The sequence below is a fragment of the Mustelus asterias genome, unplaced genomic scaffold, assembly GCF_964213995.1.
Source record: "Mustelus asterias unplaced genomic scaffold, sMusAst1.hap1.1 HAP1_SCAFFOLD_682, whole genome shotgun sequence".
NCBI classification, from domain to species: domain Eukaryota; kingdom Metazoa; phylum Chordata; class Chondrichthyes; order Carcharhiniformes; family Triakidae; genus Mustelus; species Mustelus asterias.
The window spans coordinates 182,457-198,405 of NW_027590631.1; the positions used below are offsets into that span (position 1 = coordinate 182,457).

The following is a 15,949-nucleotide window of genomic DNA, read 5'->3' on the forward strand; positions in this document are numbered from 1 at the left end:
CAGTCTTCCGTCACCATCACCCTTTATTTACAGCGTAAATAAGGTACCGCTTCTGCGGCTATAGTGGGCGGCATGGTGGCACAGTGGTTAGCACTGCTGCCTCACAGCGCCAGGGACCCGGGTTCAATTCCGGCCTCGAGTTTGCACATTGTCCCCGTGTCTGCGTGAGTTTCCTCCGGGTGCTCTGGTTTCCTCCCACACTCCAAAGATGTACGGGTTAGGTGGATTGGCCGTGCTAAATTGCCCCTTAGTGTTAGGGAGACTAGCTAGGGTAAATGCATGGGGCTGTGGGAATAGGACTTGAGGGATTGTGGTCGGTGCAGACTCGATGGGCTGAATGGCTTCCTTCTGCACTGTAGGGATTCGATGTTTACAGACCGAGTCCTTCGACTGCTGGCCTGAGTGGAACCAGCTGGTTTTAAACACCCTGTTGCTCTTTCCCCACTGGGCGAGCCTCCACTCCACAGGGTCCGTGGGGAAATCTATCGATGATCCCCCGTGGCCAACTCTCTGCTTTCTCTTAACTAACCCCAATCTTCAATCTGTGCCATTTCCCCCACACCAGGATGTGAGTGAAACAAAATCCCTGTGTGGTGCTGACTGCTGCACTGGCCAGCTGTCTTCCCATTTCAAAACTACACATTGAGCTCTATCCCCAGAAGCACCCAGGGCAATGAGATCCAGGAACAGCTCAATGTCCCAAAGGCTCAGCAGACAATGATGAAGGAACCTCTGTGGGAGAAAGTGGAGAGCTGTCTTTGTACAGTGAGTGCAGACACTTGCTGCATCATCGAGGAGGACTGAGTGAGCCTCAGGGAGATGGCCTCCTCCTCCCAATGCTCCAGAGGCTCATTGCCCAACTCCCAGCAGCATCAAGACAGGTCCGATGAAGACAATGAAGTCACCCAGAAGCTCTGGGAGGAGAAGCATCGCCTCTACAGGGTTTACCCCAATGAGAAGTCACTATTATCCAAGCACAAAAACACCCACCCCACTCTCCAGTGACAGCTCAGGAAGTGCAGGAGACTTGGCTGAACCAGAAAGCAGATGAATTTCAGTCAACTGCAGACCACACTAGGACCAGACAATGACCAGCCCCGACATTGGAGAATGCCTTGGGATCTCCAACATCCCCAACCATCTTCAACAAGAGAGAATCTAATCATGGCCCCATGACATTCAATGGCATTACCACTACTGAACCTCCCACTATCAACATCCTGGGAGTAACCATTGACCAGAAACTCAGCTGGAATTCTACCGCTACCTTTTTGTACTCAGTCACGAGTCGCTTTGTGATCACAATTCATGTCCGCCAGGTGGCTGCACCCGAGTGATCCCACATCATTTCACTTGGACCAGGAAGACGGCCATTCTGTCCCTCAAACCCCTTCCGCTGCTAAATTCGATCATGGTTGATCTGTATCTGAACTCTTGGTTTCACGTCCAGTTTTAAAACGGGAACAGAGGCGGAGAGCTCAGTGATTGTGTACACAACTCTTCGAAAGTGTTGGCTTTCAATCCAGTGGCCGAGACCGCTGCTCATTGTGTCCCATTCTGGGAATAACTCTACAGGGAGGATGTCGAGGTGTTGGAGGATACGGAGGAGATGAGGGAACGAGGGGACTTTAGCTAATGTGCAGAGCCTGAAGAAGATGGGATTGTTCTCCTTCGAGCAGAGAAGGTGAGAGGGAGATTTAATTGAGGCATTTTAGGGGATAAGGAGAAACTGTTTGCAATGGCAGGTGAAACAGTATCCAGACAACATGGATATAAAAGCAAAAGAGGCAATTTTTTAACACATTGAGTTATTGTGATCTGGAAGGTGCTGCCTGAAAGGACAGTGGAAGCAGAGTCAATGACAACTGTCGCAAAGGGAACTAGAGGAATAGTCTACAAAGGAAAGGTTTACAGATCTAGGAGGGCAGCACGGTGGCACAGCGGGTTAGCGCTGCTGCCTCACAGCGCCAGGGACCTGGATTCAATTCCAGCCTTGGATCACTGTCTGGTTGGAGTCTGCACGTTCTCCCCGTGTCTGCGTGGGTTTCCTCCGGGTGCTCCGGTTTCCTCCCACAGTCCAAAGATGTGCGGGTTAGGTGGATTGGCCACGATAAATTACCCCTTCGTGTCAGGGGAACTAGCAGGGTAAATATGTGGTCTTACGAGAATAGGGCCTGGGTGGGATTGTGGTCGGTGCAGACTCGATGGGCCGAATGGCCTCCTCCTGCACAGTAGGGATTCTATGAATGTTGCAGGGGAGTGGATCTGATTGGATAACTTAGTCAAAAAGTGCATGTTGATGCAAGTTGTCATATATCCCTTCAAACCTTCACTGAACATAAATCAATTCATCTGAGTTCTGAAAATTCCAACTGAGTCCTGGCCTCAACGGTTTATTGAGGGGGAGGTGGGGGGGGGCAGCCCTCCAAGCCTGCGCCGATCATGATGCTGCCTAAACTAAAACCGTCTGCACTTACAGAGCCTGTATCCTCCCATTCCCATCCTATTCATGTATTTGTCTAATTGCCCCTTAAATGCCGCTATCGTACCCGCTCCCACCACCTCCCCGGGCAGCGCGTTCCAGACATTCACCACCCGCTGCATAAAAAACTTGCCTCGCACATCTCCTCTAAACTTTCCCCCACGCACCTTAAACCCATGTCCCTGAGTACTTGACTTTTCTACCCTAGGAAAGAGCATCTGACGATCCACTCTGTCCGTGCCCCTCATAATCTTGTAAACCTCTATCAGGTCACCCCTCAACCTCCGTCGTTCCAGTGAGAACGAACCGGGTTTCTCCAACCTCTCCTCATAGCTAATAACCTCCAGACCAGGCAACATCCTGATAAACCTCTTCTGTACCCTCTTCAAAGAATCCACACCCTTCTGGTAGTGTGGCGACCAGAATTGTACACAATATTCCAAATGAGGCCTAACTAAGGTTCTGTACAGCTGCAGCACGACCTGCCAATTTCTATACTCAATGCCCCGACCGATGAAGGCAAGCATGCCGTATGCCTTCTTGACAACCTTATCCACCTGGGTTGCCACTTTCAGTGATTGGTGGACATGGACCAGTGGGGTTCTACAGGGGTCAGTGCGGGGACCACAACTGTTTACAATGTATATTAATGACTTGGAGGAAGGAAGCGAATGTATTGCAACCAAATTTACAGACGACACAAAAGTAGGTGGAAAGGCAAGTTGCGAGAGGAACACAAACAGTTTACAAAGGTATTGATAGGTTAACTAAGTGGGCAAAAAGTTGGCAAATAGGGTAAAATGTGGAAAATATGAGTCCTTGGAACTCGTTGCCACAGAGAGCGGTGGGGGCAGAGTCCTTGTATCGGTTCAAGGCCGTGATGGATAGACTTTTTATCAGTAAAGATCATAGAATCCCTACAGTGCAGAAGGACGTCATTCGGCCCCTCGAGCTTGCATCGACAACAATCCCCGTAACTGCTGCCAATCCCCCTGACACTAAGGGGCAATTTATCATGGCCGATCCACGTAATCTTTAGACTGTGGGAGGAACCCCGAAGCACCCGGAGGAAACCCACGCAGACACGGGGAGAAAGTGCAGACTCCGCACAGACAGTGACCCGAGGCTGGATTTGACCCCGGGTCCCTGGCGCTGTGAGGCAGCAGTGCTAACCCACAGTGCCACCCGTGCCGCCCGGGATCAGGGGTTATGGGAAAAGGGCAGGAAAGTGGACATGAGGAATGTCAGTCAGCCATGATCCTATTGAATGGAGCAGCAGGCTCCGGGGGCTGAATGGCCTACTCCTGTTCCTATTTCTTATGATCTTGTTAAACATGTCCAATAGCCGTCAAAAGAGGAATTCTCCCATTAAATTCCCAGCCGGGCTGTGAGCTGGGATGATCTGAAGTGGAGAGCACTGTTCTCTTTTTCCATTGTCACATTAGATCTGCCTTTAATATGAGGGTCACAGCAATGCGGCAGGGAATATGTGGAGAAGACATTTTATCTGGATGGCATTCAGCCATATTGACAACTGCAAGAGGCTCACAGACATTCACACGGCCACAGACGGTGGCTGTTCTATTTATACAGGAGATGTTAGGGAGTTAGCTCGCTACTAAATGCTCAGACGGCTGAAGTTCAGCGTTGTTGCCTGACTGCTCTGCACATCTGCAGGCTGCCAGCTGTTGGATTAGCCGCAGGGCACAGTAACCGGCTCCAGCTGCCAGCATTGTGGGGTGGGGAAGGGGCGGGGGGGGAAATGCAGCACCTTCAAGGAGCAGGGAACGTGGTGAAGTGTTCAGCTCCCCCCTCCAGCCCCTCCCTCGTGTCCCCCACCCACATGGCACTTGTTGTCTAATCCAGATGGTGACAGTTGTTCGACACTGATTGGTGTCAGTCGGGTGCTGGTCTGACCCTGCGAGGGAGTGGAGGTGGGGGGGTGGGGGGGGGGGGGGGACCCTGGCCGATTTCTCCTGTTTTTGAGGCTAAGTGCCCACACCGGTGGGAAAACCGGAGTGTTTCCCCGCTGGCACCGGCAGCATCTGTCAGCTAGGGTTCGCACACCTGAACAATGTTAATGAGGCCATCTCGAACAACCCTCCAGACAGCCGACACCCAGATGCCCCAATCTCAGAGACAGGCCTCACCGCCCCCCCCCCCTTTCACTGAGCAGGGAAGCCCCTCATCCTTCCCCTCTGCCACACCACACAGGCATGAGGGTAACCTGACCTGATATTTACCACATATTGTCAGGGGCCATTCCCCTGACACTAAGGGGCAAATTAGCATGGTCAATCCACCTAACCCGCACATCTTTGGACTGTGGGAGGAAACCGGAGCACCCGGAGGAAACCCACGCAGACACGGGGAGAACGTGCAAACTCCACACAGGCAGTCACCCGTGGCTGGAATTGAACCTGGGTCCCTGGTGCTGTGAGGCAGCAGTGCTAACCATTGTGCCACCCCAATGGGTGGATTGGTTTGGATAGCCAAGGTGCCCCTTTGGATAGGGTCTCGGGACATCTTTGGTGGAGGCAAGGCATCTTTTGGGATTGTTAAATGTAAATGCGAGTGTAAAAATGCAAAAACACATCGGAACTGTCGAAGGATGCCTGGTGAGTTGGAATGGAGAGGGCTGGGGCAATGGGTGGGAGATGGTGGAATATGACTTGGCATTGAGTTGGAAGTAGGTTTGTATAGGGCTATGAAGGGGTGGGCGGAGGTGGCATGGGTGTGTTTGTGGGGGTGAGGGCTGGGGTTGCTGTTCTTTGCTTTATTCTTACTTTCACTGAATTGAACCGACTGACAGAGCAGAGAGGAAGGTCTCCCGCTCAGCTTGCCTCCATACCCATCCTGGGAGCAGTGAGTTCAACCTCCAAACCAGCCCAACCTCTCACCCCGGAATGATCAATCACAACTGCAGGCGGCCCATCATCTTTCAGGTCAGGCTCAGAGAGCGGGGAAATCGCCCCTCACTCTGCAGCCCAGACAGGAGCAATAAACGGAGCCAAGAAACCCAACCTTCTCCAGATCTGACCGTCTGTCTGAAGAACAATATATTCCACACACATTCCCAATGGGATTTAAAATCCACTTCTCTCTGGATGCTGTAATCTAGGTTGTAGCACAAGCAGGAACCATAATTATATAATTCATAAACCCTTCCACCAAGAATTCTTAACACAGGGAGGAGGAAATGAACAGTGTTGGAGTCATAGTTATTTACAGCAAACAAGGAGACCATTGGGAACAATCTAGTCAGCCCTATTGTCTCTCGCCCTGTGTGCTTATTTTCCTCAACTGTCCATCCAATTTCCTTTTGAAATCATTGTTTCCATTTGCACCGTGGGCAGTGAGTTGCAGCTCATTAACACTCGCTGGGTATTTAAGTCCATCCTCACATTCCTGCATGTCCCCGCCCCCAGACCTCCCAGCATCCTTTGCCCAAAATCTTAAACCTGTGTGACCGAGTCTTTGTCCTATCAGCCGAATGGCAACAGCTTTTCCTTATCCAAATCTGTAATACTCTTGTTCACATCCTTCAAATCTCCCCTCAATCTCCTTCGCTCCAAGAGGAACAACCCCTTCTTCCCCAACCCTAAGCCCGGAGCTAAAATGCCCCCATCCCGGCCCTGGAACCATTCTGGTGAATCCCCTCTGCACCCTCTCACATTCTTCCTAAATTGAGCAGAATCGGGGCCTAAACCCGGGCTTTGTACAGGTTCAACATCATTTTCCTCCTTTTGTCCTCAGTGCCTTTATGTATGAAGCCCAAGATGCTTTGCAAACCGCTCTCAATATGTCCGGCCGCCTTCATTGATCGGTGCTCATGAACCTGCAGGTGTCTCTGTCCCTGCTCACTCTCCAGAATTGTGCCATTGGCTCGATCCTGTCTCTCTCTATCCCTTTGCCAAAACGTATCACCTCACACCTCCCTGTATTAGATTCCATCTGCCACTTCTCTGCCCATTCAGTCAGCCGATCTGTGTCCTGTTCCAGCTGATTTGTATCACCCGGATTCTGTCACTGGCTCACGTTTGGTATCATTGGCAGAGTTTAAAATTTTACCATGATTCCAATATCCAAATCATTGACTCTTGTTTCGTCAAAACCATCAATGAGATTGGCCAAGCACAAACTGTCTTCTCAAACCCTTGCTGGCTCTGCTAAATTAACTCGAACATCTCCAAGTGCCTGTTGATTTTTCCCTCTCATTAACGATTCCAAAACCTTCCCCATCACCGATGTTAAACTAACTGGCCTGCAGTTGCTTGGACTGTCTTTTCTTGAATATGGGCGTTACTTCCTGGTAAACCTTTTCTGTATCCTCTCCAAAGCCTCCACATCCTACTGGTTGTGTGGCGACCAAAACTGTACACAATATTCTAAATGTGGCTTAAGAAAACCTTGATACAGCCACAACATGACTTGCCGATTTTTACACTCTATGCCCCGACTGATGAAGGCAAGCATGCCATGCGCCATCTTAACCACCTTATCCAGTTGTGTTGCCACTTTCAGGGAACTGTGGGCCTGTACGCCCAGATCCCTCTGCATGTTAAGCTTCTGATGGTTCTGCCATTTGCTGTATAATTCCATAAAGGCAGGCAAGCTGGGACGATTGAGCGCCGGGTTCGCTAAACACATTCAACATGCGATTTCCATCAATTTAAATAAATTAACCAGCCTCTTGCCCATTTCCAGCGAAGAGCTGACCGTGTCGGACATCCTGCGCTGGTAAAATGGCAGCGGTGGTGAAAACAGGCACCAGTCGCGCTATTGGCTTGACACCACACTTTACCACTGCGTCGTGCCTGAAAGCGGGATGGTAAAATACAGAGTACAGCTCCGTGGGGTCCTGTACTGACTTTCTTTTAAACTGAATTCCAAACTGCCCTGTGAATGAACTTAGCCCTGCTGTCCGGCATCAAATTCTGACACAACCCTCACATAACCCTGGTTCAGAGTCAGGCCCTTTAATTGTCTGCTCAGGAAATGATCCCAGAGGCTTGATTCTCATTTATAAAAAGGATGCAAAAGTTGCCAGTGACGGCGGTCTTTCTACTTCCTGTGGAACTGTTGGGAGGAGCCAGTGGGAGCAGCAGCTGTGAGCGGTAATGATAGTGCAGGGCCATGTTAGGCCATCGTCATTAGGAAGGGCAGTGGGAACCGTCACGGTCGACTGGACTCCAGTCCGCTGACAGGAAGCTTCACATCTTGGGGTCATCACACATGCTGAAGCCACCCTGTTAGACTGAGACATTTTTCACTCCGAGGGAGGGGATAGAGAGGCATTAGGTCAAGAAAGACTTGTGTTTTTATAGAGCCTTAGCAAAAAAATCCCAAGCTGCTTCACATTATTCAGAACTGGCTTGCCCAAAGGAGGCAGAGAGTGGGTATAGATGGGTCTTTTTCTAAATGGAGGTCGGTCACCAGTGGTGTGCCCCAGGGATCTGTTCTGGGACCCTTGCTGTTTGTCATTTTCATAAATGACCTGGATGAGGAAGTGGAGGGATGGGTTGGTAAGTTTGCCAACGACACGAAGGTTGGTGGGGTTGTGGATAGTCTGGAGGGATGTCAGAAGCTGCAGCATGACATAGATAGGATGCAAGACTGGGCGGAGAAGTGGCAGATGGACTTCAAACCAGATAAATGCGTCGTGGTCCATTTTGGTAGGTCAAATGGGATGAAGGAGTACAATATAAAGGGAAAGACTCTTCGTACGGTAGAGGATCAGAAGGACCTTGGGGTCCAGGTCCATAGGACTCTAAAATCGGCCCCGCAGGTGGAGGAGGTGGTTAAGAAGGCGTACGGTGTGCTGAGTTTAGGACTCCGGGGATAATGATGCAGCTATATAAGACCCTTGTCAGACCCCACTTGGAGTACTGTGCTCAGTTCTGGTCGCCTCATTACAGGAAGGATGTGGAAAAGATTGAAAGGGTGAAGAGGAGATTTACAAGGATGTTGCCTGGATTGAGTGGCATGTCTTATGAGGATAGGCTGAGCTCGGTCTTTTCTCCTTGGAGAGACGTAGGATGAGAGGAGACCTAATAGAGGTATATAAGATGTTGAGAGGCATAGATCGGGTGGACTCTCAGAGGCTTTTTCCCAGGGTGGAAATGGCTGCTACAAGAGGACACAGGTTTAAGGTGCTGGGGGGTAGGTACAGGGGAAATGTTAGGGGGAAGTTTTTCACTCAGAGGGTGGTGGGCGAGTGGAATCGGCTGCCGTCAGTGGTGGTGGAGGCGAACTCAATAGGGTCTTTTAAGAGACTCCTGGATGAGTACATGGGACTTAATAAGATGGAGGGTTATAGGTAGGCCTAGAAGGTAGGGATATGTTCGGCACAACTTGTGGGGCTGAAGGGCCTGTTTTGTGCTGTAGTTTTCTATGTTTCTATTATTATTAATCCAGCTCACAGAACAGTTAATGCACAGGAGAAGGCCATTTGGCCCGTCATGTTTGCCCTGCCTCTCTGAAAGTACAACTCAGCCGGCCACCACTCCTCCTGCCTCATTCCCACAGCCCTCTTCAGCCAGGGAAAGCATCCTCCAAGTATCTATTCTGTTGAGCCCCTTCAGAATTTTACACATTTAATAGAATCCTAGAATCACCAAATGGTTACACAGCACAGGGGGAGGCCATTCGGCCTGCCCTATCCATCCTTGCTCTCTGCAAGAGCCATTCACTGAGTCTCACCCTTGCCTTATCTACCAGAGAATATAGGTTCAGCCCACCCTTTCTTTGCCAATATTCATTTATTTTAAGTTCCACATTATTTCTGAAGAGAGAGACACGTTGCCAAAGCTTTTCATCTCGTATGGGCCAAGTGCTTGATGGGCCGAAGGGCCTCTTCTGCACTGTATGATTCTATAATAATGTTGAGAGATCAGTATGGGTTAGATAAAATCACAACATTATATAGGTCTGAGTGGGAGGAAGCAGGTTTAATATTGAGTGTTAGAAACAGCTACTTTGGCATTCATTCAAGGCCTGGCCATTGAGTCGAGAACTGTAATGTGTGAATTCTCCAGTGAAGACATAAGCTCCGAGCTCCAGTGGTTATATAACTATTATCCAAAGACATTATCACTGTGTGCTTAATTTCCGTGGTGATCATAAATCTTTTGGATCCTGATTATTTGGAGGCGATTCCATTCTTATCTTCAGCCGTGCTTCTCCGATCTCCCCTGAGTGTTAATGGAGATTATAGGGAACCGGAGGGAGGGAGGCAGCGAGCAGTGAAACTGTTACTGCTCAGCGTCAAGAAGTGAAGATCAGGCCTCACTTAATGCAACTGCAGCCCCTCATCAGGACTAGATTGGAAACACCACCATTGGCAGGTGGGCAGCCACGTTGCTTATGTCAGCCCCACCTAAACCATTCAGCACACAAACAGGCCATTTGGCCCCTCTGGACCATGCTGGTATTTATGCTCCTCATGAGGCTCTTGCCACTCTACACCAGCTCACCAGATCCTTCTATTCCTCTCTCACGCTTGTGTTTATCCAGTTTCCCCCTTAAATGTATCCATGCTATTCACCGTAGCTGTCCCCCATGAGAGCGAGTCCCACATTCTCCCCACTCCCCGTGGGAGCGAATTCCACATTCTCCCCACTCCCCGTGGGAGTGAGTCCCACATTCTCCCCCACTCCCCGTGGGAATGACTCCCACATTCTCCCCCACTCCCCATGGGAGCGAGTCCCACATTCTCCCCACTCCCCGTGGGAGTGAGTCCCACATTCTCCCCACTCCCCATGGGAGTGAGTCCCACATTCTCCCCCACTCCCCGTGGCAGCAAGTCCCGCATTCTGCGGGAGTGAGTCCCACATTCTCCCCCACTCCCCATGGGAGCGAGTCCCACATTCTCCCCCACTCCCCGCGGGAGCGAGTCCCACATTCTCCCCCACTCCCCGTGGGAGTGAGTCCCACATTCTCCCCCACTCCCCGTGGGAGTGAGTCCCACATTCTCCCCCACTCCCCGTGGGAGTGAATTCCACATTCTCCCCCACTCCCCGTGGGAGCGATTCCCACATTCTCCCCCACTCCCCGTGGGAGCGAGTCCCACATTCTCCCCCACTCCCCGTGGGAGCGAGTCCCACATTCTCCCCCACTCCCCGTGGGAGTGAATTCCACATTCTCCCCCACTCCCCGTGGGAGCGAGTCCCACATTCTCCCCCACTCCCCGTGGGAGTGAATTCCACATTCTCCCCGACTCCCTGTGGGAGTGAGTCCCACATTCTCCCCCACTCCCCGTGGGAGTGAATTCCACATTCTCCCCGACTCCCTGTGGGAGCGAGTCCCACATTCTCCCCCACTCCCCGTGGGAGTGAATTCCACATTCTCCCCGACTCCCTGTGGGAGTGAGTCCCACATTCTCCCCATTCTCTGCGGGAGTGAGTCCCACATTCTCCTCCACTCCCCGTGGGAGTGAGTCCCACATTCTCCCCATTCTCTGCGGGAGTGAGTCCCACATTCTCCTCCACTCCCCGTGGGAGCGAGTCCCACATTCTCCCCCACTCCCCGTGGGAGCGAGTCCGACATTCTCCCCGACTCCCCGTGGGAGTGAATTCCACATTCTCCCCGACTCCCTGTGGGAGTGAGTCCCACATTCTCCCCCACTCCCCGTGGGAGCAAGTCCCACATTCTCCCCCACTCCCCGTGGGAGTGAATTCCACATTCTCCCCGACTCCCTGTGGGAGTGAGTCCCACATTCTCCCCATTCTCTGCGGGAGTGAGTCCCACATTCTCCTCCACTCCCCGTGGGAGTGAGTCCCACATTCTCCCCATTCTCTGCGGGAGTGAGTCCCACATTCTCCTCCACTCCCCGTGGGAGCGAGTCCCACATTCTCCCCCACTCCCCGTGGGAGTGAGTCCCACATTCTCCCCCACTCCCCGTGGGAGTGAGTCCCACATTCTCCCCGACTCCCTGTGGGAGCGAGTCCCACATTCTCCCCCACTCCCCATGGGAGTGAATCCCACATTCTCCCCCACTCCCCGTGGGAGTGAGTCCCACATTCTCCCCATTCTCTGCGGGAGTGAGTCCCACATTCTCCCCCACTCCCCGTGGGAGTGAGTCCCACATTCTCCTCCACTCCCCGTGGGAGTGAGTCCCACATTCCCCCCCACTCCCCGTGGGAGTGAGTCCCACATTCCCCCCCACTCCCCGTGGGAGTGAGTCCCACATTCTCCTCCACTCCCCGTGGGAGTGAGTCCCACATTCCCCCCACTCCCCGTGGGAGTGAGTCCCACATTGCCCCCCACTCCCCGTGGGAGTGAGTCCCACATTCCCCCCCACTCCCCGTGGGAGTGAGTCCCACATTCTCCCCCACTCCCCGTGGGAGTGAGTCCCACATTCCCCCCCACTCCCCGTGGGAGTGAGTCCCACATTCTCCCCCACTCCCCGTGGGAGTGAGTCCCACATTCTCCCCACTGCCTGGGAAAAAAGGTTTCTCCTGAATTCCTGATTTAATTTATTAACGACTCTTATGGCCCCTTGTTTGGGTCGCTCCCCCCCCCCCCTCAATGAAAACATCTCGGAGTTACGTAACCGATCTCATTGTGTACAAATCTAGACCCTCTTTGGAGATTAGGCCAAAGGTAACCCCCCCCCCCGCCCCCCCCCCCCCCCCCCAACATCTCCTCCATGAACCCGGTTTACAGCAGCTTTCAGTGTGACAGTGTTGCAGTTCCATTGGGAGACGGTGGCTGGTGGTAATAACTCAAGGTCAGTAATCTAGAGGCCCAGGCTCACGCTGTGAGGCGACGCCTTCAAATCCCACCACACTTCAATTCTATTCATCAATCTGGAATTGAAAGTTAGCCTCAGTAATGGTCACCTTCAAACTATCATCGATTGTTATAAAAACCCATCTGGTTCACTGATGTTCTTTCGGGAAGGAAATCTGCTGTCCTTACCTGGTCTGGCCTACATGTGACTCCAGAGCCACAGCAATGCGGTTGACGCTTAACTGCCCCTGGCTCAGCCCAAGGGGCAAATTGGTACCGCCCACCAGGTATCTGGCAGTGCCAAGGAGGGGGGTGGGGGCAGAGGGGCAGGGCTTATAGGGGCGATCGGTTGAGGTGGGGTATCCCGCTGCCACTCTGCACAGGGATCGCAGGTAGTGGGATGGAGGACAGCGATCAGGGCTGGCCATCCAGTTGGTGGGGGGGGGGCGGGGTCTGGGCTGCCGGGGGAGGGGACTCTTGGGGGGAGAGGGAACATTGGGGATTGCCGCAGAGGTCAGTGATCGGGAGGGGAGGGTGGGGGGCTGAAGGAGCAGCGATGGGGGGCTCTGGGGCTGGCCAGTGACTGGGAGGCTGGCAGTGCGGGGCTACTGTGCATGTGCCGATCTCAGAGCTGACGGATTGGCGCGTGTGCAGTGGCCCACTCAGCGCTATTCTGCCGGCCTTTCCAGCAGGAATAGGTCCCGCTCCCCTGATTTTCAGAGTGAATCCCTCTCGGGCTCTCTGCAGAGCTCAGAGTGTCACAGATTCGATCTGAAACTCCCACTAAAAAAAACAGCGGGAGTTACTCCCGTTTTGATGCAAATTGGGGACTTAGAATTTCTTTGGGAGAATCACAGCCGTTGAATTCAAGGGGCAATTAGGGATGGGCAATAAATGCTGGCCCAGCCAGCGACGCCCACACCCTGTGGATAAAGAACGCCACCTTTACACAGACTAAAATAAAAGGACAGAAAATGGTCAAAGTGAATGTGTTATTTTCCTAACTTGGTGATGGACTTCCGACCTGTAACTCGAGATCAGAAAACCATCTTCACTGGCCAATCGGCTGAGGGCCAAATGCATATCCATGGAATCAGACTTGTTAGCACAACGCGGCTGCAGACCCTTCCTACATGGGCTCAGGTATCTTTCCTTAATACAGGAGTCACCTCACCTTCACCTTGTGGCGGCACAGTGGCAAAGCAGTTCGCACTGCTGCCTCACAGCATCAGGGACTCGGGTTCGATTCCCGGCTTGGGTCACTGTCTGTGTGGAGTTTGCACGTTCGTCCAGTGTCTGCGTGGGTTTCCTCCGGGTTCTCCGGTTTCCTCCCACAGTCCAAAAGACAGGCTGGTTAGGGTGCATTGGCCGTGCTAAATTCTCCCTCAGTGTACCCGAACAGGCGCCAGAGTGTGGCGACTGGGGGATTTTCACAGTAACTTCATTGCAGTGTTAATGTAAGCCTACTTGTGACACTAATAAATAAATTTTTCAATCACTGAACATTAATGTGTGGCATTGCCCAGACAAGGCCGGCCATCCAGCCAGGGAGTTACCTACCTACGCTGCTCCTTGATGTTCTGGGTGTCAGGCTGATGGGGACCTGGACTGTCCCAAAACTCCCACCCCGCTCGATGTAATCCATGGTGTTGTTTTCCTGTTGTTTGAGGATATCTGTAAGGGCTCTGGAAAGAGAAGAGAGAAAACTCACCAACACGCTCTGACTTGAAGAGGTTTTAAACCTCAGTAAAGCTTCTTCACTCCGTTCCCTCCTGAAGGACTCCTGGAGAAGTCACAGTGGAACATCCCCACTGGAATCCCACCTGCCCCTGGTGAACATGCTACTGAAAAGCCATTGGGAGCAGGAACCATGTCAGATTCATGTCCTCCTTACCTTGATGAACTCAATCCAGCCTGAAACACTGCAGGCCACAGGAACCACTCTACACACCAGCCCAGTCATCCACCTTAACCTTCTTAACAAATCACATCACCACTAACAACCTGGGTGGCATCGCTTAACAAATTCTCCTAGTCACCGAGCATAACTAGCATTACTAGCATGGCTCCAGTGGTGTTAATGCTGTTTGGCGATCCTACCTCAGCTGTGGCATTTCAGTGAGGCATGGTTTTGTGTTGTGGAGCTGTACCAGCAAGGCCACACCATGGAGCTGCACCACAGAGCCACATTGCTGTGTCATGGAGCCGTATGGTGGAGCTGCACCACAGAGCCACATTGACGTGCCATGGAGCCGTATGGTGGAGCTGCACCACAGAGCCACATTGCTGTGTCATGGAGCCGTATGGTGGAGCTGCACCACAGAGCCACATTGCCGTGCCATGGAGCCGTATGGTGGAGCTGCACCACAGAGCCACATTGCTGCGCCATGGAGCCATATCATGGGGTTGTACTGTGGAGCTTTGCGGTGGGGCCGCACCATTGAGGAAAGAATTGGGGTGGCACGGTGGCTAGCATTGCTGCCTCACAGCGCCAGGGACCCGGGTTCAATTCCAGCCTCAGTCACTGTCTGTGTGGATGCCATGATGTGGAGTTGCCGGCGTTGGACTGAGGTGAACACAGTAAGAAGTCTCACAACGCCAGGTTAAAGTTCAACAGGTTTATTTGGTGGCACAAACTTTCGGAGCGCTGCCCCTTCATCAGGTGAGAGCTCCAAAAGCTCGTGATTCCAAAGAAACCTGTTGGACTTTAACCTGGTGTTGTGAGACTACTTACAGTGTGTGTGTGTGTGTGGAGTTTGCTCATTCTCCCCGTGTCTGCGTGGGTTTCCTCCGGGTGCTCCGGTTTCCTCCCACACTCCAAAGATGTGCGGGTTAGGTGGATTGGCCGTGCTAAATTGCCCCTTAGTGTCAGGGGGACTAGCTAGGGTAAATATGCGGGGTTACGGGGATAGGACCTGGATGGGATTGTGGTCGGTGCAGACTATGGGACGAATGGCCTCCTTCTGCACTGTCGGATTCTAAGATTCTTTGACCATTTCAAATTGTAAGATCTGAATTTTGAAGGAAAGTTTTTTCTAGTCCTCGACATTGGGAATCAATCCAACAGAAACATATATTTAGATTGCAGTCGGAGCCTGCGGCCTTCAGCTTGTTCTGATCTCGCTGTTTTCTCTGTTCATTTGGATCTTCCAGCTCTGTGACCTTCCGAACATAACACACAAAAACATTTCAGCAACAACTCCAAGGCTTTGACTTTATTTTTCTCCCAATTTCTCCTCAAGCTGTTGCTTCAATGGCCAAGAAATATGACTGATGACCAAAACACAGCTGGTGGGATGGCTCCACAATGCAGCTCCATGTTGACCATCTACCTTGTCTATGTCCCTCATTATTTTATAGACCTCTATAAGATCACCCCTAAGCCTCCTACGCTCCAGGGAAAAAAGTCCCAGTCTATCCAGCCTCCCCTTATAACTCAATCCATCAAGTCCCGGGAGCATCCTAGTAAATCTTTTCTGCACTCTTTCTAGTTTAATAATATCCTTCACCCTGAGTTCGCAAAGTGGCTGGGAACTTTAAACAAACCCGCTTTACGGCAGCTAGTGCTGTAAAAAGGGGGGGGGGTGGTTTCACTGTGTACGGGGTGGGGGGAGACACTCAGGAGACAGGTAAAGGGCACATTTTTCTCCAGGTCCAGGTAGGAAGTTTGGGCGAGAAACTTGCAGCCCCTGACCTGGGTGAGGGAAATGCCTGTTTGAGAGCAGATGTCCACTC

General features: G+C 52.0%; 1 protein-coding gene across 1 annotated transcript in view; it reads right to left on the bottom strand.

Annotated features, from left to right (window-relative positions):
- Positions 1-14,415, bottom strand: part of LOC144487264 (protein shisa-9-like) — a 33,849-nt gene extending 19,434 nt beyond the window's left edge. Inside the window, exons 1-2 of the mRNA XM_078205348.1 lie at positions 14,315-14,415; positions 13,775-13,899 (exon numbers count right to left, since the gene is read on the bottom strand). Coding sequence (XP_078061474.1) covers positions 13,775-13,899; positions 14,315-14,415 — 226 coding nt within the window. The remainder of the gene's footprint in view (positions 1-13,774; positions 13,900-14,314) is intronic.
- Between the last annotated feature and the right edge of the window lie 1,534 nt (positions 14,416-15,949).